The sequence below is a fragment of the Silurus meridionalis genome, chromosome 5, assembly GCF_014805685.1.
Source record: "Silurus meridionalis isolate SWU-2019-XX chromosome 5, ASM1480568v1, whole genome shotgun sequence".
Classification (NCBI taxonomy): Eukaryota; Metazoa; Chordata; class Actinopteri; order Siluriformes; family Siluridae; genus Silurus; species Silurus meridionalis.
This window is the reverse complement of record NC_060888.1, coordinates 16,257,471-16,269,268: the sequence shown is the minus strand read 5'-3', so window position 1 is coordinate 16,269,268 and position 11,798 is coordinate 16,257,471. Positions and strand designations below refer to the sequence as shown.

General features: G+C 38.0%; 2 protein-coding genes across 4 annotated transcripts in view; one reads left to right on the top strand and one right to left on the bottom strand.

Annotated features, from left to right (window-relative positions):
• The window catches only part of mtus1a (microtubule associated tumor suppressor 1a), a 16,799-nt gene extending 10,997 nt beyond the window's left edge, over positions 1 to 5,802 (top strand). For 2 of the 3 annotated variants that reach the window (XM_046849364.1, XM_046849366.1), the window contains 7 exons: positions 2,871 to 3,085; positions 3,340 to 3,445; positions 3,586 to 3,659; positions 3,848 to 3,943; positions 4,454 to 4,570; positions 4,692 to 4,789; positions 5,337 to 5,802. In XM_046849364.1, coding sequence (XP_046705320.1) covers positions 2,871 to 3,085; positions 3,340 to 3,445; positions 3,586 to 3,659; positions 3,848 to 3,943; positions 4,454 to 4,570; positions 4,692 to 4,789; positions 5,337 to 5,553 — 923 coding nt within the window. In that variant the 3' untranslated portion in view covers positions 5,554 to 5,802. The remainder of the gene's footprint in view (positions 1 to 2,870; positions 3,086 to 3,339; positions 3,446 to 3,585; positions 3,660 to 3,847; positions 3,944 to 4,453; positions 4,571 to 4,691; positions 4,790 to 5,336) is intronic. The other variant, XM_046849365.1, reaches the window with a different exon arrangement.
• Positions 5,803 to 7,041: 1,239 nt separating this feature from the next.
• On the bottom strand, positions 7,042 to 10,922 carry pdgfrl (platelet-derived growth factor receptor-like). Its single transcript, XM_046849367.1, has 6 exons — positions 10,687 to 10,922; positions 9,740 to 10,010; positions 9,273 to 9,424; positions 8,858 to 9,157; positions 8,567 to 8,703; positions 7,042 to 7,546 (listed from the first exon to the last, which is right to left on the bottom strand). The coding sequence occupies exons 1-6, from the start codon at positions 10,739 to 10,741 to the stop codon at positions 7,352 to 7,354; spliced, it is 1,110 nt and encodes a 369-aa protein (XP_046705323.1). The 5' UTR covers positions 10,742 to 10,922; the 3' UTR covers positions 7,042 to 7,351.
• Between the last annotated feature and the right edge of the window lie 876 nt (positions 10,923 to 11,798).

Here is an 11,798-nt window from a genome sequence, read left to right as displayed (position 1 = left end):
ATGGGATCTGGGGGAATGTCATCCGTTCTAACATGCACTTGTACCCCAAGGCCAAAGCCTTGTTTATGTCTAAAGGAAATAAGAATTTCTACAGGTTTAAATACACTAAGTTACAGGAGCAGAGGTGGTGGTAGTGCAACAGGCTTGAGTATGCATAGTATTAACTCCTCTTTGGTGATTATCAGTTACAAAGCCAATCTTTTATTGCCTTTTATTTGCTCTTCTATAAATGCAATGACTGAGGCATAATCTGTTGTTTGATTGGTACAACCAGATCTGTTTGTCATGGCCTGAGCACCTTCTTCACTACTGTATTTAGAATGTCACCGTTGCTTTGTTCTTTATGCAGAATAGGTGCACTTTAGATATGTCAAAGTTCGATATGTCTGGTATTTGTGATATACAGAATTAATTTTTCTATGTTTCAGAGTCATTTTCATTCTGACTTAGAAAGTTAAAAACCATTAATGTGTAATGAACAACCTTCAATAAAATGAATGGGTAACATTTGAAGCTGCTTGGTTTTGAAATGAAGTCTGTCAATGCCTGACACAAGCTGTAATGACTGGCTTATAAGGGAATTGTATTTTTTCCACATTTATTGCATTCTTTTCAGCATTTTATAATCCTGTATATAACTGTAATCCTGCTATCTTGGCCTCTTATCACATTCCAGACATTTAGAGAGGCTTAGGACCCCCCACATGGATCCTGTTGGCCCCTTCGCAACATGAGCCATACTAATATTGAGTGTTATCCAGCTACCTGTACAAGGTTTCAAATATTGATTTCCACTAGCTATTTAAGACCAACGTGAGGTATTGTTACAGTAAACTCACTGAAGTTCACTTGCTCTGGCTGACTTCTCTCCAGACTGGCCATATAAAAAGCCAGAGTCTTGTAAACCACACTAATGTAGATTGCTCTCGAAGGCTTCCGTAAACTCTCCTGTCTACATGCATTAGCTTTGGCGTGTCCGTTACAAAACCGTTTATCAGGGTAACACTGATTATAGCTCATGAGGGAAATGTTGCCCACTCTACACTTAAAAGCTTTGAGAATTATATGCAATTTCCCTCACTGTCAGTACACTTCACATTTATAACCTCTTCATTAGGGAAGATCCATTTACTGTAACGTAATGCTTTGGTTCAGTGCAGGGATTCTACACTCCAGTCGAAGAGATTCAGTGTCTTGCATAGTTCAAAGTGTTTTTTCCTCCAACTCCTAACACACCTAATCTAGTTTATAAGATGACCATCAAACCTTGCCATAAACTAGCACATTGTTCCCAAAGAAAATTACCATAGCATCACTACCTGTTGTATTTGACTAGCTGTACAAGATCTCCCTAAAAGATAATGTAAGTTAGCAATTATGATCAGGCCATACCTGTTGAGTTATCTTCATAAATGTCTGCTAGCCTGCTTGCTTTTTATGACCCTATAACAACTCTTAGTCTTTTTCCCCCATCCCCTTTTCCCCAGTGACAAACACTCCTGATGTGTATCAGTTACTTTTCCATTCACTCACATTATTTGGATTATTTATAGGCCGTGCATCTGAGGTCTGCAGCATAAATTTACCCCCTGTAATAGAATTACTCTGCAGATTTATGAAATGCATCCATCCATTAGTTATTGATGATTCAGGCTTCTCTGTTGTCCCTGGAACAGTTTTTGTTCTACACCCCCTAGTTTGAGCTCATGACTCCTTTATGATTGCTCCTAGTATAAACATGATTTGATTAAGGTATTTACACAGGGCGTGACTGTTCGGCCCAAGGGTTGTTTAACAGACTGTTGTGTGTTACAGCAACAAATCGACTGAACTCAAGAAACCTCCTCTTTATTTCTGATTAAAGTCAGATGAGGGTCAGTGACTCATTCTGTACTGTGAATAAGCATTCTAAAAGATTTTCATTTCAGGGTTTTTTCCCTTTGGATTTGAGATACTGATGTCAGATCCTACAGGCAGAATGTGTTTAATTGTAAAGGTCACAGCTGTCTGTCTTTTTGCCAAACTTGTGACGCTGTTGCAGATATAGTAAGAAACACTTTCAAGTTGTCAAATGCTAAAGGATGCTTGCAATCATTTCAGATCTAGCAATCAGAGCTGCATGTAGGCTCTTGTTTTATTATATTGTTGACACTGCGGCCTCACACATGTCTTAGAACACAAGAAGTTGCAGCTGTGATTCCAGCAGTCGGTTAAGTGTGTGGATAAAGAACAGCAGCTGTGTGTGTGTGTGTGTGTGTGTGTGTGTGTGTGTGTGTGTGTGTGTGTGTGTGTGTGTGTGTGTGTGTGTGTGTGTGTGTGTGTGTGTGTGTGTATACCCCCCTCTGGGCCTGAGTTAAGATGCATCTATTATCAGCAATAAGAGAAGCTATTCACAAATCTCCATCTTTGCTATGTGTAAAAGTATGAGTTTTGACAAATAAGCATAATATTTTTGTATTTTATTCACACTTGCATTACCCTCCTATAGATGTATTTATTTTTATTAACTATTCTTGCATGATATTACATCCACTGTTATAGCTTAACTTTGTACTGGTGTCAAAGATGCTGTAAGTGCAGTAACAACTGTGTGCCAGGAAGAATGCTTTTCAAATGAATCACACAACGGAGTATTGGCAGAACCTTATGTCAAGACAGCAAATGTGCTTTAGCGCCAGCAACTTGTCCTTTCCAGATTTAGTGCACGGTGATCCTTTACTCTTGCACCGGACATCATAAGGTTAAAACAACTGCATTGTGCATTTATAATGTTTACACACATTTTAGCTGTAACACAGCAGAATGACACACAAAATGCATGTAACCATAAACTTAACAGCATGAATTAAAGAAGTAAATGTGCTCCACAGTGAACTGGGAGCAATCATGCGAGCGTCTAGAGAAGGAGAAGGAGGAGCTGAATGCAGCTTACGATAAAGTGTTGGAGAAAGTGCAGGAACAACACCACCTGGACCTGGCTGACCTGGAGGAAAGACTGAAAACTTTCTACACAACCGAATGGGAGAAAATCCAACAGACGTATCAGGAAGAAACAATGAAGAACAAAGCCTTGATGAAGCAACAGGTAAAGGGGAAAGATGGCTTTAATGTAGATTTTTTGCAGTGTCATTGTAAAACATTTGTTCACATCATCTACTTTGCTGTAAAACTCTTTCAGAAAACTATTTCAATTCTATGAGGATTATTTCAATGGTACTTTGTTTGCACATTCACATGCAAAAGATTTCTCTTTAGGCTCACAAGCTACCGTCGCTGAATGCCTCAAATATTTGCCAGGAGTGCTTCTGATACTAAAAGTGTGTTTTTGTGCCTGTGTAGCTTGAGGAATTAAGCTACAAACATGAGGCGATGCAGAAAGTACTGGAAGAAAACCATGAAGAGAAGGTTAAGGGCCTTAAACAGCACTATGAAGAATCTTTTGAAGGTGACTAAAATTAGTGTTCTCTCTCTCTCTCTCTCTCTCTCTCTCTCTCTCTCTCTCTCTCTCTCTCCACCCACACTGTTAGCTAACCGCTAATATATACAGAAATAAAAACTATGCTGAGATTTTCTTTTCTCTTTCAGAACTTAAAAAGTCTCATGAGCAGGAGATGCAAGCTCTGGAAAAAATGCAAAAAGACACAGAAGCGACGTTATCTGTAAGAAGTCACGATGAAATGCTCATTTCGCCAAATCGAGTTCGTTAGCTATGGTTATATGTATAAAAGGAGTTTAGCCAGTGAGAACTCAATCCATATACATATTGCTTAGCCTCACAATGTAATCAACTATACAATGTGTGATGGAATGAAAGGAAACTGACAGAGACATATTTTGCCTTCATCAGAGTCAAATCGAGGAGCTCACTACAACAAACGGCTACTTTAGTGAGAGGCTGAAAGCAGAGGAGGAACGAAGAAAGGCACTGGCTGAGAAATGTCAGGTACGGGTTTTTTTTTTTTATTTGTTTTGTTTTTTTGCCCCTCAGACCTTCACTTATCTTGTACTGTTTATATATGCTATCAAGTCAACAGGAATAGCACCCACTGATTAGCAAATCTGTAGAACACTTTCCATTTAGAGTCTATCAGTATTTTTTGGAGTGGCAGGTTAATGTTAGACGGTCTTGTCTGATTCACATGAAGTGGGGCCCCCCTAGCCTTTTGAAAGAGGATTTAGATAAGAGCCCTCCAATGCTTTGCCAAACCTTCTATAAATAGATAGCATATCATCAACCCAGTCTCTGTTGCCTTTCTGTCACTACATAATGACTTATTACATAATGTCAATGTGACTTTAAGCCACAAGATCAGTCTGACTCGCACATGCTAGTTACTGTTTAAAAAAGGAACTCTTTGTAGCTTTTTATATTCATAATAGAGCTTCTATATATGTATGTATTGGAGAAAATATAGGTAAGAGTGCTTTTTACTTAAACTTTTAATATTTCCAGAAGGACTCTCACACCCTCTATCTGGAGCAAGAGCTAGAAAGTCTGAAAGTGGTGCTGGACATTAAGAACAAGCAGATTCACCAACAAGATAAGAAACTGATGCAATTGGACAAACTGGTGAGTTCAACTTTGATTTGGGTCCTTGTTTCATTTAGAGTTCTTACATTTGTGGATAAAGCAGACTTGATCGCTGGTATTTCATTTTATACAATGTTTGTGTTTAATTGCATTATTCTAGCTGGAGAAAAATGTGAAGCTTGATGAATGCCTTAAGAAAGTCCAGCAAGAAAATGAAGATCTAAAAGCCAGGATGGACAAGCATGCTGCATTGTCAAGGTTTGGTTTGTCTTTCTAACTTTAGTTTTTTATGAGTTTGTGGTTTGGATTTTTTTGTGGACTTTTTCTTTGGATATTTATTTTTATTTTCTGTTTGGTTTTTGCTTCCTTATATTTGTAATTAATACTGCATTACTGGGCAAAAAACTGAGCCAAGCACAAAATTTTGTGTGTGTGTGTGTGTGTGTGTGTGTGTGTGTGTGTGTGTGTGTGTGTGTGTGTGTGTGTGTGTGTGTGTGTGTGTGTGTGTGTGTGTGTGTGTGTGTGTGTGTGTGTGTGTGTGTGTGTATTATTATTATTATTCTCATTACTATAATTTTTTTTATAAAGTTTAATCACTATTTGTTTTTTGTTTTTTACACCTAATATAGCCAATCAAAGTCTTACAGTATTTGTGTACATTTTGCTGATTTCCTAACCAAATGTTCTACTTTTGTTAATACTATAAAAAGGTTCATATTTTACCGTTTTGCACTTGGTACATTTTTGCAGAGGATTGTATACTTATAGTTTAATTAAGGTTCATGTGCCTGTTTTCACCCACTAGGCAACTGTCCACAGAGCAGGCGGTCCTGCAGGAATCACTTCAGAAAGAGACGAAAGTGAATAAGCGTCTATCAATGGAAAATGAGGAGCTGCTGTGGAAACTACAGAATGGAGATCTGAGCAGTCCCCGCAAAATGTCTCCCTCTTCCACCTCCATGACTCTGCAGTCCCCTCAGCACTCAGGCATTTTCTCCAGCCCCCCAGTTTCCCCAAGATAACACTGGTCTTCAGCTTCGAGGAAGCAGCTTCTCAAACACTCAGACGCCAGGGACAGAGTTCGTGTCGACACTGAAGGCTATATTAGTCGTGTGGGTCCACAACCTGTCACCTGAAGGACATTAATCCAAAATGGATCTACTCTCAGGTGTACTTTGTACAGTTGAAAGACTTTTATAACTGATTAAAGGATTGCACAGAAGCACTTAATCAATTAGGCCACCTTTTTGTACTTTGCCTTTCACGTTTGATTGCTGAAGAAAAAAAAAATATATATATATATATATCTCAGGGCTTGTACATAATTTCTCCTCTTTTTTTGCCATTAGAACTTCATACAACTGTCTTCAGTTTCTATGCATAAGACCTGTGTAATATCTAAATAGTGATACGTTGTGTTTTTTTTTTTTTTCTTGTATCACCAGCAGCTTTTTGCCAGGACTTGTATTCCATCACTACAAAAACAAATTCCTAGAATGATATGCATAAAACCTTTCCAGATGCTTCTTGACCATTTAAAGATGATTAACTCCTCGCACCCCCTCCCTCTTTTTGAATACTGAGGTATGAAATATTGCGGGGGAGAAATATTTAATGTAAACATGCCATTTTTACACAAGTCATTTTCATAGGCATAGATGAAATGGTAGCCCCATGTAGTAGTATTAGGAACATGCTTAAGGGATGCAGATGTAATCTCTGGGTTTTGAATCAATATTAGAATATTTGAATTACAATTTTTGTTTTAAAGACGATGTCCCACAAACTGAAGACTAATAAATGGTATATATGATATTTCAGAGAATTAGTCAGTCCAATAACATGCTACTTCAGTAAATGAAAGTCAGTGTGTGTGTTTTAAACATGAATACGGGTTTAGGATTGTTCAGTACTGTTGACCTAGGACTTTTTTTGTTTGTCCTTTTTCTTTAATCATTCTTTATGACCATGGACCAACGTATATGACTGTTTGTGCATGTTTAAGTGGCCTCAAGAGCAACCCCCAGTGTTGAAACTCGCCTCCTGCAGCTTTAAGTATTGACTATTTCATGAGTGAATATGGTTTGGATGTGAAAGCAAAAAGAAACTGAGTTAATGTGGAACTTGGTTATGTGTGTCGCAAAAATATTTGTGTAAGTTTATTGGTGTGAACCTGTTTTTTCTTTTTTTTTGTTGTTTTTCTTATTTTAAATAAATTTACAATTAAAATAAAGTCATTAAAATCACTTGATTTGTTTATTTCAAATATGCAACTTTAGTCAAGTATTTTCATTAGTAGGAACCTTTTAGAATGTAATGGTTTTGTGTATGGAATGATGCTACCAGGACAAATGTAAAGTTACAGAAGGCTTAGGTATGACTGGTCAAGGAAAAACATGGAAAATGAAGAGTGTATAACACAGAACCAAAAATAAGCACAGGCTCCACTCTGCACTCCACATTCCACATACGGAGTCCATTAGAGGCTTAGCACACTTTCCACCACAAGCTCCACCATCAGCTTATTTTATTTTCACTTACAGCAATGCAAGACCATGTTAATATTGAGATACAGATAATTGTAGCATTTTAAAAAGCATAGTTCATAGTTAAACTCTTTGATAAACCATTGGTTGTGCTATTTTCACTATAGGAAGCATTTGTGGGTATTATGAACAGTGAGAATGTTATTTGCATTTTATATTATCTTGCATTTTTTACCCTTTGCCATGAAAAGTCTTTTTTTTTTCTCTTGACAAAGGCATCAACAAAAGCAAGGAGCAAGATACCTGATGTATAAAGAGAGTCATTTTTTTTCCTCTAATGGCTTAATAAGTTCACTTGTGTGGCCACTGAGGTTTCTCCATGGGGATTTTTAGCTGTGCATATGTATGTCCCAAAATCGATAGTCTCCACATCATCCACGATCATGACACTTTGGGAAATGCGCACAATTTGGCCCACACCCCTGTTTATCAGCCTCCGGGAGTCCTGAATAATCACAGGCCTCTGGTCCTTTGATGGGAAAACAAGAAAGTAATTCAGGGTGAGTTTGCTTAGATTGTGTGCATTAATTAATTATCAATTTGCAAATACAAGCTTTCAGTTAAATGGCACAGAGTCTAAAGTGAAAGTGATTGGGGTACAGTAATGAGGAGAACTTTTGAAAGATTGTGTTTGACTTCCTGGGGGCTTTTGCGTGCCATACACAGACTAAACACTGAGTCTTTGGTAGGAGCAGGTATGACACTGTGGGTGAGGGTGGAAACTTTATCACAGGTGGGAAAAAATCTCATGTTATAGAGGAAGAAGTTTGAAATTATTTAAAAACACCTTCACTCTAATGTAACTGTAGATACAGAATTATAGAACAGCACATAAATGTACCACTCACTCAATCCAGACTCTCAGAACATTTACAAATAATTTTTATTTCAGTGTTATGCAATGAGAGCCCAGTGAGTCAGTTACAAGACAAAATAAAACATTGCAATTTGCTACTGGATGCTGAACTTTGCATTAAATTAAATATAATTAATATAGCTTATATAACAGTTTCAAGTTTTTGTATTGTACATATCACAAGGCTGTACTGTCTTTCTTTTAATGTTTTTTTTTTTTCTATTCTGTAACCATTTAAAACACAGCAATAACAATCTGAGAAAGACTCCCTGCAAAAAATAGTCTCTATTTAAATATAAGGCACTGTTGGTATAATGTATCCTGCAATCGTTATTCATCACCTGAACATCTGATGTCTTTACCCCTCAACTTGCTTCAGTGTTATTACTAATAAACATTTTTGTATTTTCTATTATATATATATATATATATATATATATATATATATATATATTATTATTATTATTAATATTTCTACTACTAGTAGTAGAACTACAATAAGCTTAGTTTAACTTATAGCTCATACATCCATTTTTGCACCCACTGTATTTTATACATATACTTTTTACAGAATATATAACATTTTCAAGCAATAAGTCTTGTCTCTTTAACAGAAAGTACTGTGTTGTTTACCTGTCCTGGATAGGTCCAGATGAATTTAACATCAATTTCGGGCTCACCCAAAACAGTGCAGGTAATGTTAAAAAGGTCCCCTCCAGTCACTAGAATTGAGGAGGCTTGAATAGTTGCATATGGGGGACCACTGGGTACTAGAGTGAAAAATAGGAAAAAACATATTTGATAAAGGTATCTGCTTGTTTGTTTGTTTGATTTAGTCCATATTACTTATGTTCGGTGTTTTCAGATCTAAATGTTCAGCCATCAATTTTCACATTTTATGTTTATTTGTAAAATCTTTCTGACCTTCAAGATAAAGCAGCTGGTACTTATTGGAGACCTGTGGTGTGGTCTTTGTAGTGCTCTTAGCCTTGCAGTAAAAAGCCCCTGTGTACTCAAGGCTGGGGCTCTGCAGAATAAAACCTTTGGTAGGGTTGTAGGAGATAAGTTTCCCATCAGCCTGTATCTCCTCTGGAGGCATTTCTCGGTGTAGGGACACAGTGGTCTTAGGGGATGTGACTCGGCAGGGCACCGTTGCAGGTATATCAGGCCGCATAAACACAATTTCAAAGTGGATGGGTGATGGGACAAAAAGCTCATCTTTGTCTTGGTAAAAAGATAAAGACATTTGCACGATCAGCAATGATGTTTTCTAAGTTACAAAAACAATATTGTAATATAATCAAGATTTTTTTCCCTGGTACAGTAAGATATGTTGTACCTGTAAAGTATATATAAGAGGTGGAAGTGCGATCTGTGTCCTTTTCACACTCATCACCATCACAGAGTATCACCCAGCAGCTGTATTCTCCCGTATCAGCAGGAGAAGGTGACTTCAGGGTCAACTGACTAAACTTATCATTCTGTTCAATGCTAACACAAGAAACAAGGACGAAAGCTGAAATTTTAAAAATCTAAAACACAATGTATGCTTATACATACTCTTTAATCTGTTGGAAGATCTGCTGTAAGGTATATCAGGTAGTTATAGTTAACTGTTCATTAAAGATCCAAATCTGTATTTGATGCAGTTTTTCTTGCTCTAGAAACAAGCATTTGGTGTTGATTGTTTCTTTACTCTTTCTGGCTTTCGTTCCCATGAGATAAATATGATCGCTAGATCAAAATTAACAATTTTAACTTGATTGTGATTTGTGGATGAAGCAGCTAAACAAATGATTAAAGTACCTGAAACGGGTGTCATTAAAAGTGTCCAAATAAGATGGGTATGCCCAGCCAATCTTGCTGCCTTTGCATCTTAGTTCCAGTGTTTTTCCAGAATTCAAGATTGTATGGTCACTTAGACGAAGAAAGCGGCCTTTTTCCAGAACCTGGGTGAGAATGGACTGAAGTTTACCTCCTACTTCTTTGTCTTTTACTTTGGGGTAACGACCCTTGCCCTTCTTTCGCCCTGGTCTAAAATTGGCATCTTTCTTATTCTTGGTCTCTTGACTTACACCTGGATTAGCATGAAAAAGAAGTGGTATGTCAAACCATTATCAGAATTGCTCATCTTTGCTTGTAAATGAGAAGGAAACAGGATAACATGGCGAGTGTGTAGATACGGACGCTTTGTTTAGAAATTAGAGAGAACCAGCTAAGAGAATATCTCATTTTCCAGTAAGAGTCAGTGAGTAGAGAACAAGTACAGAGCAGCAGGAACAGAGCAGCATCTGGAAAGAAACTCCATTTTGCACTACAGTACAAATCCACAGCTGAACAAACAGCATTGCAGGAACTTTCTTTTTTCTCTTTATGTTAATGCACAGACACCAGGAATCTTGCAAGTTTAAGTTAAATAATATAAACTACCTGCATGTGTTTTTGTATTACACTGTGCCAATTAGTGTCATCTCGAAGAACTTTATTATTGTCAGTTTGCTGCTAAACTTAAGTCTAAAACGTTTTATCTAAAAGATTGAGTATTTTTTGTGAATTCCTGTAATGCTTATTTCCCTCCCCACCTTTGTTACTCAACTTGTGTCTCAGCTCAGGGATCCCCACCACTCACAACAAAATCATGATCATTCCTAATAACTACAAAAGATACACATTTACAGTCTCTTCCACAGCTATAACTGTTTCCTAATCGGACTTGGAAAACAGTAAATAATAAAAAAGTGTTATAGACTCACCATTTTGGACCTCCAGCAGAAATACTGATAATAAAAGAAGTACCCAGAAATTCATAGTGAACACTTTCAGGTGTCCAGGGGTCTGTACAGTTTTTAGGAATGGCAGAAAGCAGATTTAAAGCTCTGCAAACATTGACTGTCTCTAAAGCACTGTGGGCTTGATCTTCCACAAAAAGAGGGTAATAATTTTAAACTACTCTACTGACTCTAAATTCTAAACTGCCCATCCGCTGGTGCCCTCTGCTGGGCAGATTTATGTGTATGTATATATTTCTTCTTCTTCTTCTACTTCTTCTTCTTCTTCTTCTTCTACTTCTTCTTCTTCTTCTTCTTCTTCTTCTTCTTCGGCTGCTCCCATTAGGGGTCGCCAAAGTGGATCATCCGTCTCCATACCCCCCTGTCCTCTACGTCTGCCTTTTTCAACCCAACTAACTGCAATTCTTCCCTCATCACATCCATAAACCTCCTCCTTGGCCTTCCTCTTTTCCTCCTTCCTGCTGGCTCCATCCTCAGCATTCTCCTTCCGATGTACCCCATGTCCCTCTAAACATGTCCAAACCATCTCAATCTCGCCTCCCTCACCTTGTCTCCAAAACGTCCTACATGCTCTGTCCCTCTAATAAACTCATTTCTAATCCTGTGCATCCTCGTCACTCCCAACAAAAACCTCAACATCTTCAGCTCTGCTACCTCCAGCTCCACCTCCTGTCTTTTACTCAATGCTACTGTTTCTAATCCATACAACATCGTAGGTCTCACCACAGTCCTATAAACTTTCACTCTTGCAGATACTCTTCTATCACAAATCACTCCTGTCACACTTCTCCACCCACTCCACCCTGCCTGCACTCTTTTCTTCACTTCTCTAACACACTCTCCATTACTTTGCACTGTTGACCCCAGGTACCTGAACTCCTCCACCTTCTCCAACTCTTCTCCCTGCAACCGCACCACTCCACTGCCCTCCCTCTCATTCACACACATGTACTCTCTTACTCCTACTGACTTTCATTCCCCTTCTCTCCAGCATGTACCTCCACCTCTCCAGGCTCTTCTCAACCTGCTCCCTACTCTCATGACAAATCACAATATCATCCGCAAACATCATAGTC

Bases quoted from the DNA above. Each gene is read 5' to 3' on its own strand.
- pdgfrl (XM_046849367.1), bottom strand. From the start codon at position 10,741: ATGAATTTCTGGGTACTTCTTTTATTATCAGTATTTCTGCTGGAGGTC. The intron at 10,011-10,686 runs GTGAGTCTATAA...ATGCTAATCCAG, and splicing joins TCTGCTGGAGGTCCAAAATG to GTGTAAGTCAAGAGACCAAG. The intron at 8,704-8,857 runs GTCAGAAAGATT...TTTTCACTCTAG, and splicing joins CCAGCTGCTTTATCTTGAAG to TACCCAGTGGTCCCCCATAT.